Below are 24,337 nucleotides of genomic sequence, written 5' to 3' on the forward strand. Positions count from 1 at the left end.
GATTGATTGGTATTTCTAGCAGGCCGAGGTCTTGTGCTCCACACCGAGATACCACAAGCATACTCAATATGTATCGGTTATCGACATTTGTATTTGTATTTTATTGTTTATATAGCGCTTTACTCCAAAGCGCTTTACAGTTTAACAACAAGGAAAACATCAAACATGGAACATAGAAGCAATAAAATATTAATGAATCAAACCAGAAAAACAGCATGTGGAACAATTTGCATTTGAGAAGGAAGAGAGAAGGAGAGGTATGGGAAGGAGAAAAGGGAAGGGAAAAGGGAGTAAAGAAGGTAGTAGGGAGGGTGGAATCTTGGAACCACAGTCCTGACACGTCTTGAACCCAGTCTTTGAGATAATCAGTGTCGAAGATGAAGACATCTTCGCGAATGAAACTCTTGAAGTGTGCCGTAGTTCTCGAAGAATACGCTTACTTGGAAAAACGGAACTGAAGCCAACAGGCGCTGCGCGTGCTATATATACCTTCGATGACATCACCCTCGACATTGAATCAACTGCACTGATGCACAGTGCCCTCTGCCGAAAAATATTTACAAAGCAGCTGAAGCTGGAATTTGAATATCAAAGATGAGGAATAAATGGGAAGACACAATCCATTCGAAAAGCACCTCTGAAATCTACTGTACATAAATATATACACACAGCTTGGTATATTTTATTTTTACATTTGGAGCATACGCTAAATGAAAATCATTCCAATAAAAGTAATCTAATATTGTTAAATACAACACAATTTCTGATATTGACATGCCTTTTTCTTCTAACATCTACTGGGAAAACTAAGGGTGTTAAGTGATAGATGAAGTGATTCAACAGAACTCTGCATGGACTTTACAACATCACTGATGAGGAAAGTGAGACTCTCGTCTTTAGGAGGTGGGCTCCATTCCATACTTTTGGCTAACGATCCCCCTATAGCAAGTCCAATTACACATCTGGCTCTTAGATATCCCCTGTACCCTGTGAACAAATTGCAAGTTCTTCCCCTTCTGCGCCCCTTCATTCAAGAATACATACCCAGCTCTGATGTCTTCTAAGGAAGACAGGGCCTTCTGCATGTAGGTCTGCAGCCCTTCCTGTGAACTTTCTTGTCTCAGTCTGTCCAGAATCATGTCAAGATTAGCTTCCTTGGCCTACAAGGAAAAGAACAGAAAGAAAAAAGTCAGCATCACTTCACCATTGTTCCTCTACCCAGCACCCTTTGCTTTGCAAAGGAAATTGGGACAATGCTGAAAAGAGCAAAGCAATGAGATAGGTCAGAGCCCCAGCAAGCCGTTGTTACCTACCTGGTTCTCCCCATCGTGTTGCTGCCGACAGTCATGCAGTTGCTTCTGAAGCCCCTTCTCATGTCGGGCGAGACCAATCTCCAGGACGTCCCAGAGATGGACAGCTCCCTGGGTGAATTTAAAGAGGTCCTTGCTCTGCATCTCGGTCTGCTTGGCTAAGCACTCTAGGGACCTCTAGAAAGGCACAGGAAATACAAACAAATAACTGGGAGAAGGAGAAATACAAACGTATGCATCAGCAGCCTATGTAGGAAGGCAGATTCTTTGGGCATTGGATCATCAATGGGTGAGAAAGAATAGATCTTTGAGATAAGGTTCATGCTGTTGCTGAGATCTTTTGTTCCAATGTGTCTTTTTTGAATTTGTAGTGTCTGTTTCATCATTCAGAGGTAAACTAAAAAGAAAACTACAGATTCCTTTTAATCATTTTATTGCATGAAGATAGGGTTGGAAAAAAAGTCAAATAAAGACAAATTTCATAGTGTCTGTCATGTTGCTTCTAAAGTTTAAAAAGGGCAGTTGTCTGATTGTGTTAATGCACCAAGCAAGGCTCTGTTAGATCAGAACAACGAATTACAATTCACTAAAAGCACAAAAAGGTCAGAGGAATATCTGCTGCTCAAATGACTCGATGTCTCCTTGTATCTTTTTATCAAGCACATATGTTTTTACTTCATAAATGTTTCTGGACTCCCATAAAAATGTTTTAAGCTTATGAATGTTGGCATTGCAAATCCCCCGGGGGCAAACCTAACCTTACTGCTTGTGAACGTAAACTAATTTGTGACTTTTGGCAAAGTGGTTGGAAGGGTGTGCGTAAGGTACTGGATATTAACTTATAATGTGCTGTGCTCCAATCGAGTGCACTGATTGCACACTTGGCTCTCTGACCTCGAATGCTATAAAAGCCACAATGCCTATCTGGAAAGATTCCAAGCTGCATCAATTCATAATTGATGTGTTTGGGTTGATTTTTACAAGGAGAGGTTGTGTAGTTTGTCTTACCTAGAATTCAAACAAAATTAAACCTCATGTTGATTTTTGGAAGCCTATCAGGAAATACCAGAATTCCCAAGATATACAGACTATGTCAAATTGTATTACATTGCAGTGTTAAGGGTATTTTTAATAGCTGTATTATGTAAAGTCCTAATGAATATTAATTGCTGCTTAGTATCTGAATTAATGTTAATTATACTCTTCAATATGCATCAATTTCTTTGTGTCTGAAAAAATTGTATTTGCATACTAATGTGTTTTATGTATGCCACGTTATAACCATTATACTATTAAGAATATCCTGTTGGTGTTATTGTCATTTGTATCATCTCTTTTGGTATAAGTACCTGTGCCTGTATGTCTTTTTTTACATTGTAAATCTCAATAAAAAGCACTGAACTTAAGAAATTCGCGCCTTGAAACACTTGTGTATAGGCACGTTATAAATGCCATATCATATCATATAGCATATATCATATATCATATCAAATGCCCATCACTGGTTTATGTATCGACAGAACTTATAATCGTTCCAAGATTGATTAATTTAGTACCATTATTATTTACAGTGCTATGAAACATCAGAAAGTGTGGCAGCAAGAAATATATAAAATAAAATCATCATTACTATTTTCAGAGCACAATAGCTATTCAAATATGTCATAATAATAACCTCTAACTCTATAGCACACCATGCACATTAAATTGTCCTTAAGTGCCAAAATAATGAGTGTCATTATCACTCCAGTGAATGGTGCCGCGTTTCTTGAATACAGAAGGAAAAACTGCAGGGACATCCCGTACAGGATTTTAACCTGTGGACTGCAGGCCGCTGCTATTTTACTAACAGGTTGCTGGGAGTCCAGCGCATTCCCTCATCATATGCAGTGGGAGAGATCTCCTTGCCCTCCTAATCTAAATTGACTTTTGCATATTGGTTTTCTCCAATTGTAGAGACGGGAGAGTTGCTCCTCCAGCAGCGGATCCCTTATGGATAAGCCATATAAAGAATGATTCCATATTGTTGGTGATCTAGGAAGGAATCACTTGCTGGAGAACTGGAGTTGTTGCCTCCTCTCCGGCGAATGCTGCTATGTACCCACAGAAGACTCTTCTAGAGAAATGGTAATCACGTACCCCAACACATCACACCGAAGCATGCAGAAGAGCTGGCCATGAGTGCTACTAGATTAAAAAGGAAATGGATCCTTGCTGCAGTGATCTAGAGAACATGTCTCTTTCACACTCCAGCCTCTGCTTTATGGAACATGTTTCAGAGTGAAAAAGTAGAGGTAACAACTGATGTGCAATTTTGTGAAGTTTTTGTTACACTGCCCGCTAGGTAATATTGAGGACACACCACTTCCCAGGGACTGTAATGGATATGACTTACCTTCTCTCCATCTCCCCATTGAAGAGCCATTTTCAACATTATGGGGGAAAGAGGGTCTATTATCTGGTTCTGAGTGTCAGGTCACTGTAGCCAGGTCATGCAAGCTATCATCCTAGCTGATCAGTAGTGCCAAAGACCTACAATTTACTGTGCCATACTTTGCACTGTCGCCCTCAGTATACTTACATCCATGAGTTCTAGCTCCTGTTCAAACCGGTTCTGCAACTGTCCCACGAGTGGAAAAAAGTCTGAACCCACAAGCTTTTCTGCCTCGTCCTTCGTAAAAACTTTCATATCCAACAGGAGCCCCTGAGGGACAAAATCATAAATCACATTAAGTGGAGATACCTCATTTCAATTCTCGCATCAACATCAAATAGTAGAGTGAAAGTACAACGTCTTGGCCTATTGCCATGTTCTTAAAGTATCCCACCCTGTCTGCACATGGCATAAAATATACTGGGGTCTTGTGATGGCTGGCAGGCACTCATTGATTGTATTATTTGATTGATTGACTGATTAAGGATGCTTCCACAGCACACCAATAAAAGGAAAGGGTTCCATGTTCAGATTTTATAGACTCTTACTTGTGTCAAGTCTAGCTGTTTAAGATTTTAGTTAAAAAGCGCAGGTGGCCATGACCACCACAGATGCTTGGAGGTTTTGAAACACTCTCACCTCATCTGGCAGCATGTTCCATAGACTTCTGGAAATGTTCTCTTAATTACTTTGAAGCATTTCTCTTCATATGAGTCTTGGCAGTCATAAGATGGCAATATAACTGGTCATGTACTGGACTGTGTCAGTGGCGATCGCACACTATTAGTAAACATGTCCCCTGTCGCACATTAGGTGAGAGCCCAGACACACACAGTGGCAGGTGGTACAAACCTTGCTCTTCTGTAATTCTGCCAGGCACATCTGTAAAACCTTCTCGTGGTGCAGGCGGACCCGGTTCAAGAACTGCACGTTCAGGCAATCTGGGGGAAAGGGAGATGGGAAAACAGAAAGGGAGGTGAAGTGTTTCAAATATGTAATCTGTTCTACACACAACGTGGTATACAGCACATGATTCTGCATTCTGCCTCTGCTTACAACTGGGTTATCAGTAAATGAAGGACTTCCCTGACAATCTGGTGTCTCAGAACGACCAGTAGAGCTTATGTAGGGTGTGACGAATCTTTGGATTTCGCCACTTCTCCCTGAGGAGGACCGTCCCGATAGTCCCCCTGGGGTCAGTAGTCAGCGGGAAGATCTCACGGGGAGCACGATGGGTCAGAAATATGCGGCGGACAACTTGGTAAAGGTTTTTTACAAGAAGCCATTTTATTATATCATAGGGGTTTGACAAAAGTCTCAGTATCCCTAAGCTAAAGAGGATGTCCCTGCATATCAAAATAAACTAAAGGAACACACTGTAATAAAAGTAATTTGTCCCTCACACTTATACATACATCAAACTCATAAAGGTAATATATGGCAATTCGAATATAACAGTTATGTTCAACATAAACCTAATAACTGTGTATCCTTGTAAACTGGGTCAGATCTCCTTCCCCCGGTTCAAAGCAGGATTTTCAATCAAAGGTTCAAATAAGAAAGTTCAGTTTCGTAGCAAAGTTCTGATCATGAAGGTCTTCTTGCACCAAAAGTGTTTCATTTGGACTTTAACCAACAGTCCAACCAAACAACAAGCCTGTATCTCTCCACTTATAGAAAAGAGTTCAACACAACTTCTTCTTTAGAAAACAAAAGTACTTTCATCATTCTTCTGTATCAACAACAATATTTTGTCAGGATGAAAACACCACAATTTATGAAACACTTTAAGTGGTCTTGCCAATTCCTCTTCTTCAGAACTGTCAACCACAATGCCTTCCTGGTCTACTAACCTGCCAGGACTACCAGTATATGGTCCCTATCCTGGTATACTCGCCTGCCAGGACTAAAGCTCCTAACACTACTACAAGCATTCTGTGGTGATATGTACTTCTAATACTTTAGTTAGGTTCTTTGTTCCTTTCTTAAATTGTGTGGGTCATCGCTGGCTCAGGGTGCAAGCCCCTGGTCAGCGGAACCTGTAAACGACACCTGGAATAGAAGCCCTGCACTTACTAGGTTGTTTTGTGTTGCTGGATCAATTTTTGCCAAAACAACCACCCTACGTGAGAACATACCTATGGGGCCAGGGGTGGGCAATTATTAAATATACCCACACTCACAGTGCCTCTGATGCACGGTTGAGATCTTTGGAGGAGGGTCTCAATTGCATTTCCCATGGACTTACATTGGGGACCCTCCTGCTCTGCTTCATCTTCCTCTGGGCTTCTAGTCCATCCTGCGACCTCTGGATTTCTTCATTAGAGTTTTATCTGGTCTTCCCTGTGGTTGTTTACCACAGAATCTGCACCCATGAGGTAGAACAGACTTATCTCCATTAAAGCAGATGGCCCTTGATTGTATCCCATTGATTCTTATGCAACTTGCTACCTGTCCTGAAACTCTATTTAAGCTTCTCTAGGGGTACCCACCAGCCCCTGGACATTTTCCTGGTACCCCCAAAGGGTTCAGTGAGCTCTGGACCAAGAACTAGAATTATTGGACGTACTGCTGCTGATTTGTAATACATTTCCAAAGTCCTGCTCTGCATTTCTCTCTGGGAAACTGTATAAGTACAATATACCTGTATTGCAAAGGTAACTGTTCCTAAAATAAATCTATAGCTTTTGGAGGCATTTAGCTATGGGTTTTGAAATGTTTCCTATCCTCTATCAGTATGTTTAATTAGTATATGTGCATTTGTATTATTTTTAATACAATTTTCTAGAGGGTCAAAAAGAATGTGGTGTGTCAAGGTTGGCCTAAAGGACTTTAGGCTATTTTAATGGCTGCTTCCCATAGGACCTCCCGAGTATGACAAGGGGTGTGGGGGCGTTGCGTTTACAACAATGTACTTATTTGTGCTGGCCCATAGGGGGGTTTACCTGGCTTACTAGGCTGTGTGGATCCCCCTGACCCTCCACCCCATTCATGTATATTGGGTCTCTATCTGAAAAAGTGGACCCACCCCGCAGTGGGGAGTGCAAAGTCATTTTTAGACATGTACTGCTTTTATAGTATACTATGTATTTTGTAATACTGTATATTACGTGTAAAGTACTTATTTGACCTGTTAGAGTTCTATATGTGTAGCATAATTGAAGTATATATTTTTCAGAATATCTGTGTGTTGTATTGTCTATGGATAAGTGTGTAGAATAATTGTACCTTTGCGTTAGCCTGCTACCCCTACCTGAGAGTTAAGCCTTGTCGCTCTGTCTATGTTAGCTACCTTTAAGAGAGGTTTGGCTTCCCTTTAATGTCAGGCGTGTGCGAGCCACCATTAAGGCAAGTGGTTGCAGATTCCTCAACAGAGCATTGTACAAAAACAGACTTAACTTGCAGGCGGGGCTGCACTGTACCAGGTCTTACACACAGCTTTGTGACATCCGAGGGATAGCCTTCTGTCCTGAGCTTTTACAATGTGTAACCTTAAGGATAGGTTTGATATCCCTGGTGTTTCTGAGAGTCATGTAACCAGAGAGATGGTTCTGCTGTCTGAGATGGCACCAGCAGATGCATCACTGAATGCATAAGTTTGGTTTCTAAAGGCAATCCTAATAGCTCTATTACTTGAGGAGCGTTAGCCCTTCTGGTTTTAGTGATGCGTAAAGCTGTGTAATCACTGAGATAGCTCTGCTGTGCAAGGTCTTGGCGAGATTTGTGTAACACAAGGGGATTGCTCTACAGTTGTTTATCGGGTAGGACACCTTATGGCCATCATCAGTCATTAAGGAGAACTGTGCAGAAGTAAAAGTGAATGAGAACTACCTGGAACTAAGATCCACTACTTTTATATTTTACTGGTTATTATGGAAGTAAAGGTATCATCATTTTACCATTCTAAAGCAGTTGCAGCAAAAATAAAATCTGTTTGTGTGAAGCATTGAGGATATCTCAGCCTGGATGGACTCCAACTGGCTCAATTTTAGCCAGCGGGAGATAGAGGAGGCTTGCTAACACTAGGAATTAATACTTCCTCTCACCCAGTCAACCCATGAAGTTTAGAAAATGCATCACGTTGTTATTTTGGTTTAAAGGCATAGATAGACATTTTAGTTGATAAAGGCCTAGCCCATTCACTTAATTCCACTAAACAAGTGTGCAGTTGCAGTAAGAGCCTTAGCAGCTTGTCGCTTCGACTACTCGGATGCACTCTATGAGGTCTAGTTTATTGAAACTTATAAGCAGACTACAGGTGGCTCAAATCTGATTGATTTCAGGACATGGGAAAAGTGATAATTTCCAAGCTGCACGCAGAAACCTGTTGTGTGTTCTAATAGAGCCGATAAATCTGCTTTGAATTCTCTGCATCATCGTCAAATGCAACCATGGGGCTGCTCTTGCCTACTGTAAGGATAGCATAATATGGTATATCACAGGAGGGAATCTTTGGGCTATGGAGGATCAGAGATATTTCATCTCCAGTACTCTCTGCCACATCAAAGAAGATAAGACTTTCAGTCTTGGGACCCAGGCTTTGAAATTGGTTACCAAATTCTACTACATTCTACTACCGATAGCACAGGTGTTTCTATTTTCCGACCCCTATTAAAGCAGTATCTGTTTAGGTGTAAGGTATGAGTAGGGGTAAGCGAAATGTTTGCCTGTGAGGCAAAAAGTACGGAATCTGCATTGGATTCCACTTCCCACTGTTCTGTGAAATTAGCATTGCGGTACCACCAAAATTTCACCCGGTTTTGTGGTGTTTCGCATGGAGTGTGGCGTTTCATTACCATGTTAGTTTTGTTTAGCGCAACGAGAAGCTTCACATGTCTTTTTTTTTTATATGCGTTAGTTTCATGCAGCGACACAGGAAACCTTGTGCGGGTTTTCCCGAACCGTGCTAGTTTTGCATAGTGCCAGGAGAAACATTCTGTGGTTTTTCAATTCATGCCAGATTTGCACAGCGTCACAAGAAACCTCATGCAGGTCTTTTTCAATCTGCAGTAGTTTTGTGCAGCAGCACGAGAAAATGTGCGTGGGCTTATTTTCGATCTGTACTAGTTTCGAGTTGCGGCGGTAGAAACTTTGTGCCGTTCTTTTCGATTCATGTTAGGTCCACGCAGCGGCACGAGAAATTTTATGCAGCTTTTTGTTCGATTTATACAGCAGCATGAGAAACTTTGTGCTGCTCTTTTTTGATCCATGCTAGGTTCGCTCAGCGGCACAAGAAACTTTGCGCGGCTCGTTTCATTTTGTGAGACGGCACCAAAAACGTTGCACCTCCCTTTTCGATAGGCTGAGGAATGGTAGATTCCAGCGAAACTGATCAAAATATTACAGATTTTGCTTCCGCGGCTGGCCAAACGGAATTTCGCAATTTTATCCACCCATGGGTATGAGTTCCAGTGAAGTCAACATCAGCAAGTAGAGGGGATTGATTTAACTAAGGCTATCTATACAAGTTCAAATTGACTGACATACTGAGAGATAAAAACATGAAAACCAATACAGGAGGACCTCCTCCTTTTCCTCATTCCACCCACTTGGTTATCAACCTGCACCAAACCCTAACCCCTTAACACATGTGCTGCAGCATGCTCCCACCTACCTTGGCCCCTGATGGACTCACAGTTCCACTACCTTTTTTGGTACTCTGACAAATTTAGACAATTTGTTGCTTCTCTCCCAGCTCTCCTCAAGGGGACATGGACTCCCATTTATGTGACATTTTTTAAAACTCTTTGGCAACACATCTCTTTTATTTGTGATTCTATTTTGGATTCACCGAATAAAGGAATTTCCTCAAACTCTTTGGCTTCTAGTCATGCTGGATCCGCCTGAACTCCACAGTCAAATAGGAACAACTTTGTTTCTGATGACGTGCATTAAACTACGTGGAACTTTGACTCAGAGAGTAAGAATACTACACAGAGGCAAGCCTATGACAGAGAGGCGTCCAGGAGGAGCAGAGCCATGCTAGAACTCAGTGCCAGCGGTCATGTGGACAGCGATCGAAACGCGCACAAGGCTTCGGAAGGAGGGCGTCCAGACCGACCGAGAAGTGAAGGTCTGAAGAGAGACAGAGATGGTAAAGCAACTGTCTCGCCTGGTGGCACAACCACATTGAAGACATGGTAGGCCGGGGGCCAGTAAACCGACGCCGAGAACAGACTGCAGCGGGGAGCGTGGAGGCCGGAGCTCTGCACAAGAAGGGAATTAGCTGCAGAGCCAAGCAGCAGAAGTGAAGTGAATGCTCCCAAAGAGGTAACATAATATGTTTAAATAGGTATAAAGAATCCCTATTAACATGAAAACATCCTACTCCACCAACGGGGATATAGATATATGTAATACAATAAAGAGCAAGATGATACGTGTTGTTTACTTGCCTCCAACCCCCTCACACAAAAACTCTATAAGGTTTTCCAGCATCACTAGTCCTGAAAAAATGGACCGTCTGCTATAACTGATTTACACAAATGTATAACAAGTTTATTATTCAAATAATTTAAACTGAATTTAAACAAAAAACACTACCCTCACCTAACACAGTGTACTAAACATTAAAAAACAAATATAAAACATCAAATAACTTATTTATACGACACAAAAGATATCACATAACACACAAAAAAATCTCAATGTGTCACTAAAACAACAAGCATCCCAACATGTTTCTGTTCTTAACTGCCCAGTTCAGGCGAACATTCTTCAGGGGATAAATTTAAAAGCATCCACTAATCTCTTCCACACCGTGTTGAAAGGGTAGATTCAGGCACCCAAGAGGGTAAAAGGAAAACAAACTCCAAGCCTGTAAAAATAAAGGAAAGGAGAAACCTAATGAGTTCCAAAAAGGGAAGGAAGTACTACAAAATGTAAATGGTGGCATGGCACAGGGATTATGCCACACTCACAAGGGTCCCAAAGGGTACCCGCAGATTTACCTTTAAATGGTGAAACTTCAAAGCACGTCACAGAATGACAAATTTGCTGGTTTCCCTCCAAATGAGAAATCAATACTTCAACAAAGCGTCACAGTCCGCTAGAGTATCGCCACACCTAAGTAAGACAAAACCAATAAACAGAGACCACATGCTCTGTTATATCCAGAAATCACACTGGCTTCAATACCATTGCCCTAAAATCAAGGCTCCAAATAACAAGCATGACGGCATGTTGTTAGCTGAGGTTTTGGTAATGCCAGATAAATGGTGTTTACTGTTATGTTTCCATTGCTTTCCAGATTGACTCTGTACTTTATTGCTTGATCGTATGGATGTTTCCATTTCAACTTGTTCATTACTGAATTGTGAATTGCAGTCTTGATCCCTACATTTGTGGAGGTAATTTACTTTGTTATTTGGAGCCTTGATTTTAGGGCAATGGTATTGAAGCCAGTGTGATTTCTGGATATAACAGAGCATGTGGTCTCTGTTTATTGGTTTTGTCTTACTTAGGTGTGGCGATACTCTAGCGGACTGTGACGCTTTGTTGAAGTATTGATTTCTCATTTGGAGGGAAACCAGCAAATTTGTCATTCTGTGACGTGCTTTGAAGTTTCACCATTTAAAGGTAAATCTGCGGGTACCCTTTGGGACCCTTGTGAGTGTGGCATAATCCCTGTGCCATGCCACCATATACATTTTGTAGTACTTCCTTCCCTTTTTGGAACTCATTAGGTTTCTCCTTTCCTTTATTTTTACAGGCTTGGAGTTTGTTTTCCTTTTACCCTCTTGGGTGCCTGAATCTACACTTTCAACACGGTGTGGAAGAGATTAGTGGATGCTTTTAAATTTATCCCCTGAAGAATGTTCGCCTGAACTGGGCAGTTAAGAACAGAAACATGTTGGGATGCTTGTTGTTTTAGTGACACATTGAGATTTTTTTGTGTGTTATGTGATATCTTTTGTGTCGTATAAATAAGTTATTTGATGTTTTACATTTGTTTTATATTTGTTTTTTAATGTCTAGTACACTGTGTTAGGTGAGGGTAGTGTTTTTTGTTTAAATTCAGTTTAAATTATTTGAATAATAAACTTGTTATACATTTGTGTAAATCAGTTATAGCAGACGGTTCATTTTTTCAGGACTAGTGATGCTGGAAAACCTTATAGAGTTTTTGTGTGAGGGGGTTGGAGGCAAGTAAACAACACGTATCATCTTGCTCTTTATTATATTACATACACCCAAAGAGGTAACACCATTGAGAAACATTTGAGGCTGGAAAAGCCACAAAGGTTACACAAGCCCGATAAACCCAAGCAGGCAGACGTCCTACTAATGTCACGTTGAAGCAAGATGATTAGAGGGTCAGAGGGCTTCGGAGAGCCACAAAGTATAATAAACAGAACTAGAGAAACAGAACATAGAGGGTTTGAGTGCTCAAATACTTTTCCAGTTCCTGATTTACTCTTTACGTCTGTTTGCTTAGGGATGATAACGAATGGTTAGATTGACTTCTATCTTCAACTCTTTACAAAAAGCTTGCCAAAACTTGGAAACAAATTGAGTCCCCCGGTCTTATATCACCTGACTTGGTAAACCATGCAGTTTCATCACATTCTGTAAGAAAGCTTTCGCTGGAGAAGAGGCTGTTGCTGCGCCCTTTATGGAGATGAATGACCTGCCTTTGTTAGGACGTCCACTACCACCAATATGGTAGAACATCCCTTATTCAGAGGAAGATCCACAATATAATCCATAGATACTGTGTGCCAGGGACGAGGGGTATAGGCAGTGGAGTAAGCAAACCCTCCGGCTTCTGATCTTTTGACTTGGCACAGGCACAAACTTCACAGGTTTTTACGTAATTTAAAACATCCTCACGCATTCTATTCCACCAAAACTCTCTTCTCAGCAATTCTAATGGTATTACCCAAATTGTTCATTTACATTTGTTTGAATGTACAATTGACCAATTTTAAAGGGTCACAATTGACCTTTTCACAATTGACCGAATATATATATATATATATATATGTCTGGCTCCCAGGAGATAGTACGGCCAGTCTACAAAAGCAGACTTAATAGCCAAAAGTTCTTTGTTGGAGATGTAATTCCTTTTCGCAGGAGCAAACCTTTTAGAAAAGAAAGTCACTGGATGAAGTTGTCACGTCTCCGGATGCCTTTGGGACAACGCAGCACCCATGGCAACATCCGAAGCGTCTGCCTCCACGAAAAAAGGTTTGTCCACATTTGGGTGAAGTAGAATTGGCCCTGTGATGACCCTCCCCTTTAGATAACTGAAAGATTCTTCTGCCTCTTCACTGCACACAAACTTCGCTCCTTTCTTCAACAGTCTGGTAATAGGAACTACCACCTGTGAAGAGTCACAAATGAATCAACGGTAGAAATTTGCAAAACCGATGAAACTTTGGATGTCCTTAGCATTGGTTGGCCTCGGCCACTCTGTCACCGCCTTGATCTTATTCAAATCCATTTCCAAACCATCTGGCGAGATGACAAATCCCAAAAATTCCACATTAGATGTGAAGAACTGGCTCTTTTCAAGTTTTGCAAACAGGTGGTTCTCTCAAATTAGTCAGTACCTCCCAGACGTGATCTTCATGTTGCGACACCTCCTTAGAAAAAAATCAAGTTGTCATCAATGTAGACTACTATGAAAAAATCTAGATACTCCCGGAGCACCTCATTGATGAAAAAGAAATGCTGCTGGGGCGTTACAAATGCCGAATGGCATCACTTGATACTCGAATAATCCAAATAGAGTACTAAACGCCGTCTTCCACTCTATCACCTTCTCAAATTCTGACCAGGTGGTATGCTCTTCTAAGATCTAACTTGGTGAATACCTTTGCCCCCTGAATCCTGTCCAACATTACTAAGGTTAAGGGAAGAGGATAACGGTTCTTCACTTTGATCTTATTTAATGCCCTATAAGCTATACAAGTCCTCAGGGTCTTATCCTACTTGGGCACAAAAAAGGGGGATGCAGCGGGTGACAGAGTGGCGAAAAAAGCCCCTGGGTAAGTTCTCCTGCAAATATTCCTTTAGATGTTCACTCTCTCAGTCAGGGCATAGATTCTACCACAGGAAATTGGTGCCACCACCTCCAGGTCTATCTTACAATCGTATGGACGATGTGGGGGAAGCTCACTAGCCGCTCGTTCACTGAATACATCCTCAAACCCCCTACAGCAATCGTGCAACACTCCCACTGCATGCTCCATAATTGCCCCACCAGCTAGACATACCTAGAATCATCTCTTCCTCACTGTGTTTTTCCATTCCATCATCTCCATACTACATAATTCTTTACCAAATTCAGATTTAAACTCTAGCATCCTTTTTTCCCAATCTATTTTGGGATTATGCAGAGTCAACTATGGCATTCTCAAAATGATCTGTAATTGTGGCGCATCAATTAACTCAAAAACTATCTCCTCGGAATGCCACTCCACTATCTTCATTCCCAGTTGACATGAGGTGTGCGTGATGGGACCGGATGTGAGTTGTGTGCCATCCACTGCCCTAACCTTCTTATCCATGACGTTCCCAGTAGCCCCCGAGTCAATTGCACAAAGACCTCCACAACACAACTTCTCTTCCCAAAGCAAGGATACATTCACAGGTATATGTGGCACGGCAGTCTGAATGGTATTCGCCACACCCTGGCCTCTTCCAGCAATTGCAGGATAACTTTTGGGAGTGCATGGACACCTACCTACAAAATAACTACTATTTCCACAGTTTAAGTAGAGATTCTCCTTATATCTTCTCTCTTTTCCATCTTTCGTTAGGGGAGGTCTAGCCTGACTTTCCCTCAAAGGACTCCTCATCTCTTTAGGCACCTGCTCCACTTTAAGTCACTCACTTCTAACCCATGGTCGACTCTCCAGAATATTTCCCCTTCTCTCCAACCTCTTTTCAGCCAACCTAGCATCTAACTGCAAAACCAAAATAAGTTCCTCACTAGAGGTTGGCTGGTCTACAATCACTGCCAGAGCATCCTTGAGTGCTTCCCGTAACCTCTATAAAAGAGAGAAGCCCTTTTCTCCTCGGGCCAACTACTTTCTAAGACCAGGGCTCTAAATTGAGTTATATAAGTGACTAACTCCCTACTTCCTTGCCTCAATTCCAGCAATTCCCCATACTTGCTCTGTGATAGCGTGCGTCTATCAAACATCCCCCAACACCATGAGGCTCTGCCTCCTTGACTCTCCACTGAAGCCAGACGATGTAACAACTGGGGGCATCATAGAGCCTCCCCCTGCCCCCCAACACCACAGGCCCTGCTTTGTAAAGGGGTCTGCAGCCATCTTTGGCAAAAGATAGGCCTCGTTTTGGGTTCAAAGCTCACAGTGTGCTTTTTGTTGTCAAAATAGCAGCGCTCACTGCCATAATTCCTACTGATCTTCCCTCATCTTGTGATCAGTGTGAACGTGCTTCAGGGGCATTTCTTTGTTCATGATTGGCCATATTTGATGTACTTTTACTATCTCTCCAACATGCCGCCCGAAGACTGTCCCTCTCAGATTTCCTGAAGCAACCTGATGCTGCTGTTTGATTGGCCTGTGCACCATCTAAGCAGCCAATCCTGAAGCCAGCAGGCGAACGCCAACCCCCCTCACCAAGGCCTCACTCCTAAGGCTCCTGTCCAGGCCTGGCTGGACCGGATGCCCCTCCCCTTTACCGCCACCACCGCAACACTTCTTGGCGAGGTCACCTGGACTTGGGGGCTGACTTTGACCCCTTGCGCCTGGGCTACCAGAACTTCAGGCACCCCTGCATATTTACTTGTGAGTAGGCAGCTCACCCAATTTCCATTTCCCGTGACTCTACACCTGCAGCCACTTTTCGTTTTGATGTGTTTAGTGTGGCCCTGCTTAAAATCGAATTTCGGTGACTTTACATCTGCAGTCACTGTGGTTTTGGTGTGCCTTTCCCTGCCACCCCATATCTCCCCCTCCACTCCCTCTATGTGTCTTTTGCACTTATTTTGCTCTGTTCGTCTTACCCTAGAGCCTCTACCCACTCCCCTTCTTCATGTAGAACTCTTGCATTATTGAAACGACCATCAGGCACGTACAATAATTATGTCATATGTTGTAATAGCCTGTATTCCTCCTTGTCGTATGTTGTACCACTAAATGCATAGCACTTGCCCATTCTGAATATTCCAATGCCTATTAAGAATGTCCATTTTTTGTTTAATTACTCACCCTGCCTGCCTTGGAGCGCTTAGAAACATGTGTAAATATAGTGTATAGGCGCTATATAAATGGCCAATAAAAAAACAAATGTGTTTTAAATGAGACCCAATTGTGCAATTCTCGAGCCCCCTTTTCAACTAAAGGCATCGACCAGGCTGTCACCTCTCCAGTTATATAAGAAATAAAAACTGCCACCTTGGTAGCATCCGTAGGAAAAGATTCAGGACGACACATCAAATGTAACTCACACTGAATAAGGAATCATTTATAGTTCAGCGAGTCTCCACAAAACCTCTCTGGAGAAGCTAAGGGCGTAGTAACCAAAAAGATTCATGGCATCACGCTAACTCTCCTTTCCTCCTCCTTGTCCTCTTTCTGCAATGTTACTCTGTTTTCAGGGTACAGAACTGGTGGCTTCTCTGCAGAATGTCTACTCACTAAAGATGGCCCTGTAACCTCAGAAGACTGATGCACCTTAAGACTTAACTCCTCCAGCCTAACCCCAAGCGATAACATTTCCCTTCTGGCTGGAATTCATCTCCTCCCTCATCTCCATCATTATCTTTCCGAAGGAACTCAAAGTTAGATGTCTCACCCAGGTAGGATTAGCAACGTGGGCCTTTCAGTCTATCAGTCCCAGCTCTTCATTCCAGCAGGAGTGGATGATGAACCCACCAGACCCCTTAGGATCGCCTGTTAAGCAATCTTAGATTTTATCATTACTGGACTGGCAAACCCGGTGGGAAAGGGGAAGTGGATATAAGAAAAAGAAAAATTGTGTCTCCACTGCTCACTGCTCTCACGACTTCAGTCTGAAGTCTGTGCTGGCCTGCAATTGAGAATACATATTCAGTTACCTCCAAACTCCCACCCACACTTCTAGTTGATTTTCTTAAATATCACTAAATAAATAAATATCTGAAAAACCTTTGCTTGAAGCTAAAAGGCTTTCTTAGAAATCTTCTGTTCAATAGGCAACTCTTTACTCAAGTTCGTTTTTTCTTCAAACTCCTAGTGCCTTTGAAGACCCTGACACACTTGGCGTCTTTACTCTAGTCTCTCTGTGCAGCTCTTAACTCAAACTACACCTTAGCACTGGTAACCAGCTTCTCAGGTCAAGTTTTCGTGTTGCTCCTAAAAACAAACTATATACACTGAGACCTTTTGCCTCATAGGTGCTGCTCACTGCACTGCCTTTTATTTCAAAGACATGCCCTTTAACAGATGAACGCTTTAAATCTTTTTTCCTTTTCGTTTCAAGTCTCCGTTTGTTCTTGGCCATTCACACGCGCTCACCTTCACTCTCGTTATACGTGCTGGTCTAGATGACCCACGCTTCTGCAGATTTCAGCACCTCTATAGATTACTTGCGCTCCCATTTTCTCCACCACACCGAAGCGACTTCACCTGCGCTGACAGGAAACTTGATGCCCATCGCACTTAGATTTCCTTCATGAACGCGACGAGGCGTTCGGATGTTACAGGGGTACGCACGCGCACGGTTTAAGTTCCTTTACTCTGGACCCGTGCAGAACATTAGTAAAGTAAATACGATTCAGAACTTGTTAGGTCGTGTGTTAGTATAAACACACCCGCTCGCGCTGGTATCAACAGCTGTAACCTTTTTCTCCCTTTTCTTATTTTATTTAAATGTATTAAATAGCACCTTTACTTTAAACCTTTCTTCTGCAGACAACAAAAACACTCTTTCCAGCAGATTACTATAACAGCATAACTTTCCACTATTTACACATTGAAAACTGCACTTAGCTCAGTTCAGTTGCAGTAGCTCATATTGTCTTTCTCCTTCTGTTCTCAACACCTTCTCAGGAATACTTAGATGATTGTCATTACATTTCTTTAAGATTAACTGTAGAGCACAGCAAACTAGGATCTTCTCCTGGCCATGATCTGAATGAAAGGCAGTTTAGAATTCTTTTGGAATTCCACACTACCTCACAATTCGAGCTCAGCCCATCAGATCATTAACACCATCTTGGGCTGGGACCACACCAGTCTCCTAAGGATACTTGTTAAGGAAAAAAAGAAGCCTGAATCCCACCCAGAAACAATTACTCCCTGACCTTGTAATCTGCAATCCCCCCATGTCTCACAAAGAGCTTGTGCATCCCAAGTCTTTTCCTAACATGAAAACTGGAGGGAACCCTGACACCAGAACTAAGTCAAAATTGATGGAATTGTATTAGGAAACCTTTTTCTTCCTGGAGAGAGAGAGTTGTAAAGAACTAAGATTTGACATACAGAACCTGCAGAGAGATTATGAACAGTGTTTTGCGATGTTGATTAACTTTTCAAACCTATGGAAAAGAGATCCAAGTGACTGGACCAGGCAGAAGCCAAGGACAGGGGCTATTGCTCCGGCCTCCCCCTTGTTTCCTTTCCCTAAGTGGCAGGGAACTTCCCTAATAACAGCAGGGCTAGATAGGCGTTTTCTTTTTATTTTAATAAAATATTATATTATTTTAATCAACATGGCCCACTGTAGTCCAAGTCCTTCTTATGGTTCGCCACAGTATGCTTCTACCACTAGAGTTGTGCAATCTGGTTGACAGCTCTGCTGTACAATGTGTTACTCAGGGTCGATAAATCTGAGGGAACGTTATGGAAAGCTGTATCATCAAACAGGATAGCTTTCCTGCCGACGTTATTGTGATGTTTAAAGCAATATTGACATAGCTAGAGTAGAATGCTTTCAGCTTCGATGCTGAAAGGCTGATGGAGATAATCCCTAATCGCTATTACCCGACAGCCATGCAAGGAGGGAGGTGCCTGAAGAATCTCCTGTGAACCCTAAAACAGCCTAGAACCAGAAAGTGGCTGAGAACCCATAAAGCACCTGGAATGGGAATAGTGTTCAGAACCCTAAAAGATGCCTAAACCCTGAGAGGCTCTGAGAACCTGAAAGGCATTGAGAGCCCTGAAAAGAGGCTAGAACTGGAAAATCATTGAGGACCCTAAATATATCTACAACCTAAGCTTCGTTGACAACCCAGAAAAGTGCCTAGAACCTGCATGGCACAGAGAAAACTGAAAATAATCTCAAGTTGGAGAAGTATTGAGAGCCCTGAAATAAGGTCAGAGCCTAAAAGGTATTGAAAACCCTAAAGTGCCTAGAACGTTAAAACCATTGAGAACCATGAAAGTGCCTTGAACCCAAGAAGCATTAGAAACCATGCAAAGTACCTAGAATCTGGGATACATTAAGAAACCCAAACTGTCCATAGAACTGGAGAGGCATTGTGAACTCTAAAAACAGCTACAAACTAAAAGGTGTTGAGAACCCTAACGTGCCTAGAACCTGAGAGATATTAAGAACCATGAAGTGAGCACAGAATTGAAAATGGTACAACTTTAGACAAACTGGAAAAAGGCTGTGAATCCAGAGTTTGAGACAGAAACTGGCAAGTAAACTACAGACTGAAAGATCCTGACAAGGTCTGAAGACCAGCAAAACATCATCCTTTGTAAAACAATAAAAGAAAGACAAGTAACTTCTAATCTTTTTCCAACTTTTGTATTTGATCCTGCTTTGTTACAAGACACTATTGTCCATGTAACCAGAAAGCCCCCTCTCCTCAAATAATTGAGTTTGCAAAAATAAAGGGTGCAAAGAAATGCTAAGGATATTGCATGTGGTAGGTATGAGCAATTCTGTGTTTAGATAAATGTTTTCATAAAATATAGTCTATCAGTGAAATGCAAGTATGAGAAGATACATCCAAAAAAAGTCATGTACACCAATAGATGTATGGCTTACTTGAATCCCCATGCAAGTAGCTGATTAAGATCCGGATGAATGGCAGCAACCAAACCTCACAGGTAGAAACATGTTGACACATAGGAGGCATAGTAGTCACTGTAGTTTAACTGAAGTGGGCATTGGACACAAACTAATTCAGGAGAGTAAAGACAAAGGGCAAGCCCCTATTTTAAATCCCACAACGTCCTTCAGTACATTCTGCCCAAAGTTTTGCCTCATTTTATTTGGGAAAAATTGAGGTTGGTCTGACCAGTAGTCAGGAGAGCTTCCAGGAAATGGCACATATGTCACAAAGTAAGACAAATAGTTGTTCTTGAATCGAAAACACACAATCAATGAAAAAGAATAAAGGCATGACACAGAACTATAAATAAGTCCAATCATTACAGTGGTGAAGTAAAATATGGATATTAAGGACTGAGCAATTAAAAATCAGACTTTTTTTTACATTACCAAGCAATTTTTAATTGGGCAACAGGGTATCAATGTGGACTTGATGTGAAGATGGTTCTGGATGTCAATGCACAGGAAAATTAAGACCAATTTTGAATACAGCAATACAAACGGTTAACGTGAGAAACGATTGGATTGGTTTGAGATCAATGAGGTTTCATCAAGATTAGTAACTTGAAGAACTGGTATGAAGCACCAAATCAAAAAGTAGAGTTGTTGAAGAATAATAAAAGTGTTTGGTGACATGAGTGGTCCTAGTCATTACTCTCAACAGACACAGAACTCTCGGAGTAGTAATCTTTCAGAGGAGGACAGACTGGTGACATTAGTTTTGGCCCTACATCAGCAGTAACATTACATAGGTTGCTTACAAAAGCATTTGAAAGGGTCTTTGTACAAACATCTCCTGGCTGAATCAATTTCATCAGTCTACATTAGGCCGCAACGGGTTGCACCTCTGAAAGCTGTCTCTCAACTAGTAAATATGAAAAAGTCCCCAAACTGTCACACTAACTCTCAATCGTATCATTTATTCATAGAATCAAAAGACTACATTTTCCTTTCTGGCTCCAGAATAGGGTGCTCTAAACATCTGCTTGAAACCAGAAAGGACGTTAAGAGCATTTTCAATGTATGGAAGATTCTACACTGGAGAAGAAATAGGTATTTACCTTTAACACTAGTTCTACAACGTAGCAATCTTACAGCAATTGAATATGTGAAGGGCTTTCCTTTGTGGTTTCAGTCAATGATCCTGGGAACTGCTCATTAAGCTGCCTAAAAAGGTTCTGGTTATGCTGAAAAAGTTACTTACCTGTAACTTTGTCTTCCCACATAGGAAGCTTTCATAGATTCCATACGTTGCGAATTTTCCTTCCAGGCTTCTGGAAGCCACAATGGCAGTTCCTCTGATATATTTAGTCGATGAAAAATTCCCTTGTCTAACACGAGCTGTCATGGATTCAGTTTGCTGGGAACTCCCTTTCCGACATCTTTCAGGAAGCGGGAAAGGGAAGTTGAGCCGCAGTGCAATCAGCCCTGCCTACTCGGGCTGTAAGTCCATTGATGACACTGTCCGCCACTTAGTGAGGGGGTTAATACCATATTAAAGATTCTCTTATGGTGAAATAATAACATTCAGTGAAAGGTGTCTGAAATAAACAATTTAAGCACCACTCAGAGGGTGCAAGCACCTTCTTCGCCATAGGTGTAAAGAGCACATTTTGTATAGTCACTCTGCAGTACATTAGCACCCTGCACACATCTGTGAAGGAAGAGCCCACACTGAAGCTACGTGTGTGGCACCGCACCAGCACAAATGTGCACACAATCCTTGCACCTTGTCCGGGATCCAGGGTATTACTGTGCTTACCTATCTTCTTGTTCAGGGCCACGAGCGAGGAATACCAGTCAGACACCTGGGATTTGGTGCACGTCGGAGGCAACCGGTCACTGTCAAGAGAAGGGAGAACATATTTCTAAAATGCTGGATTGGTGGAATGGTACGAGATTTAGCTCTGATGTAAAAAGCCATGAAAGATGGACCCTAAAATCTTAAATAGTACAAATTGGATTGTATGTAAGTGTACAAATTATCGCAAATCTGAAAAGGATCAGAGTGCAATAAATTTACTGTGATTTCTATAGACCAAAATCCAGTTTTCAACCAATTCGGAGCAATACGTAGAAAACAACAACATGCAATGCGAGGAGGAGAAGGATGAACGGAGGATAGCACAGGGGCAACGTGCTGGTCTTGTAAGCAAGACCACCCATAACAACAGAGGTTTGAATCCTGGATCCGTGCTTAGAAACCAAACTCAGGTAGGGTTTTAGGCGCGTTATGACAAAAATCAATGAAATAAATAAATAAAGCAGCTTAAGTGATTATATAGGAATCACGTAAGGAGGGAAACTGCAATTCCAGGCTGTCTTCAAATACCATTAGTGAGTAGAGATATAATAATAATGGTAACAATAATAACAATACATGCATACATTGTTGCCTTGGAGCTCCAATATTACAATAATTCATGACTATTAGCACTGGAGTGGGATGCTAGAATCCTTGAAGCCAATCGGGAGCCAGGTCTTCCTTGTCCTTGCACGAATGGCCAGAGTAGCCCAGGATCTGCAGGTTTCAAGGATGCGATCATCCATTCTCAGTGTCCCCTTCTCTCTCCGATCCATCTCCACACTCTTCCTACCTTTCTCTGTATCTGCCTGGCCTACCAGGGCACCTGCCAGGCTCTCAACCCACTCCTCCAACCTCGATTTCCCAGGCACCTGCTCTACCATCCTATGCTGCACTCCCTCTTACTGCTTGCCTGTCATGTATGCCTCCTTCCTTCCATGCATCACACAGAAAGTGACAAAACTGAGGAGGGACTATTCCATGCAGACCACCAAGCATCTGTTGCTCAGTGGACATAACTGAATGGATTTTCGTGGTTGTCCCCCCTCACTCCCCTGTGCACTTATGGTCCTTGGGCCAGATGCTAATAGTTTTATTACAATGAGGCCTTGGGCAATACTGCTTGCTCAGGGGCAATAGGCTATTGCTTCACTCAGGCCCATAAGTAGGGCTGTCGGGCATTTAACAAGCAGTATTGACTGTGGTTCTGGGCAATAATGCGTAATAACATATTAAGGATTATAACAATGAAAATATTTAGGTTAACACCCAATAGGTGGCTAAGAGTGATACAGGTTGGAGATGGGGTGGGGGGCGGGGGGGTACCAATGCTCCACCTCTAAGAAAGTGAGTTATACAGCTTCCAATGAACACTTTTTCAATCTCACCTGTGGCTTACTCACTAATTATGCAAGCTTACCTCGCATTATATAAATGCGCAGTTAGAATTTAACATGCAAAGTTGAAGTCAGGCACTTCAATACGGATAATAGATCATTTATAGGTTATATCACATCATAGCAAATGCAAATAAGTGTAACACAAAATATGGGACCAAAAGCTTATGACACTTATTTTGCTGTTGCGCTTTCACATGCTGTATCTGTTAGTTATTGTTAATACAATTATATTTATTTTGTATCCATTGAGGTTCAGCTAAACTGATCTGGTCAGTACTGGTTCGAATACTGAAATCTGCGATGTACTCCTACCTTTAAGCTGACACAGGCATCTCTGAGAAAAACCAAGACAAAGAACATGGATAAGCCAGAGAATAGAGACCAGCAGCGGTTTGACAATGATCGTAAAACAGGATGGATGAGCATCTAGGACGTGGCAGACGGTTGGTGTTCCAGGGAACTCAATCCTGGCAGACACCAAGAGGACTCGCCAAACATAGCTCCCAAAGGGAGGGCAGAAATAACATGCCTTTGTTCTGAAGTCGTCACTCTTAGACAGCCCGCACTCATTATTGCTGACCTGCTGGTTATAAATCCCATACGAGACCTTAGATATGATGTGTGGGTAACGTGTGTGGTATATGTGACTGCACATACTGTACCTAACCGAGGTCAGAATCTGCATCCTCTTCTCGTTCAGTGCAATCTGCTCTCTCACCATCACTTCCATGTCTCGTTGGATACCCAAGGGATTCTGGACCTTCTCGCTCTTCATGAATGTCCTGTGGAACAAAAGGGAACCCAACGGTAATCATTTAATAACACCTAGGTTCTTTACACGTGAACATCATGGGAAAGCTCACATTCCACAGTCCAGATGAAGCTTACGAAAACAGAATAGAAAGGGGACTTCAAGCGGGCAGAAACAGAGAAAGGACAGACTAAAGCATAGGTACCAATATAACAAAGAAATATTTTGAACTTGATAGCCCTTCCAATAGCTTCTCACCTGTGAAATGAGGACTTATATGGGTAGTGTGTATGTATAATTTTCTTGAATAAGCACAGTTCTGATACTCAAGTACATATAATAGAAAAAGTTACTTACCTGTAGGATCACACCTATGAGGCTCAGGTTTACAGTCATCGCAATGGACAGATGCGGAAGGAGAAAATTGTGCAGAAAGTGCCCGGACTAATCTGACTGTAGAGAACATTACAAGTTGGTCTGTTTCTGCAAGAACCCCTTTGTAGAACCCAACATCTTCTCAAACATCTTTCTGACTCGGATGGGTCCCTCATTCTTTAGGAATATGAGTAAGTGCTACTCTCGATGGGATTCACATGTCCATTGTATTTAGTGGAG

At 42.0% G+C, this 24,337-nt stretch overlaps 1 protein-coding gene across 1 annotated transcript in view; it reads right to left on the minus strand.

Moving 5' to 3' along the window:
• CCDC180 (coiled-coil domain containing 180) overlaps positions 1 to 24,337 on the minus strand; it is a 728,974-nt gene that overhangs the window by 476,064 nt on the left and 228,573 nt on the right. Inside the window, exons 10-15 of the mRNA XM_069609330.1 lie at positions 23,634 to 23,753; positions 21,530 to 21,609; positions 4,597 to 4,685; positions 3,892 to 4,014; positions 1,314 to 1,487; positions 1,045 to 1,160 (exon numbers count right to left, since the gene is read on the minus strand). Of these exons, the coding sequence (XP_069465431.1) occupies positions 1,045 to 1,160; positions 1,314 to 1,487; positions 3,892 to 4,014; positions 4,597 to 4,685; positions 21,530 to 21,609; positions 23,634 to 23,753 (702 nt within the window). The remainder of the gene's footprint in view (positions 1 to 1,044; positions 1,161 to 1,313; positions 1,488 to 3,891; positions 4,015 to 4,596; positions 4,686 to 21,529; positions 21,610 to 23,633; positions 23,754 to 24,337) is intronic.

Source organism: Ambystoma mexicanum, chromosome 8 (assembly GCF_040938575.1).
Source record: "Ambystoma mexicanum isolate Mex_15411 chromosome 8, UKY_AmexF1_1, whole genome shotgun sequence".
NCBI lineage: Eukaryota > Metazoa > Chordata > Amphibia > Caudata > Ambystomatidae > Ambystoma > Ambystoma mexicanum.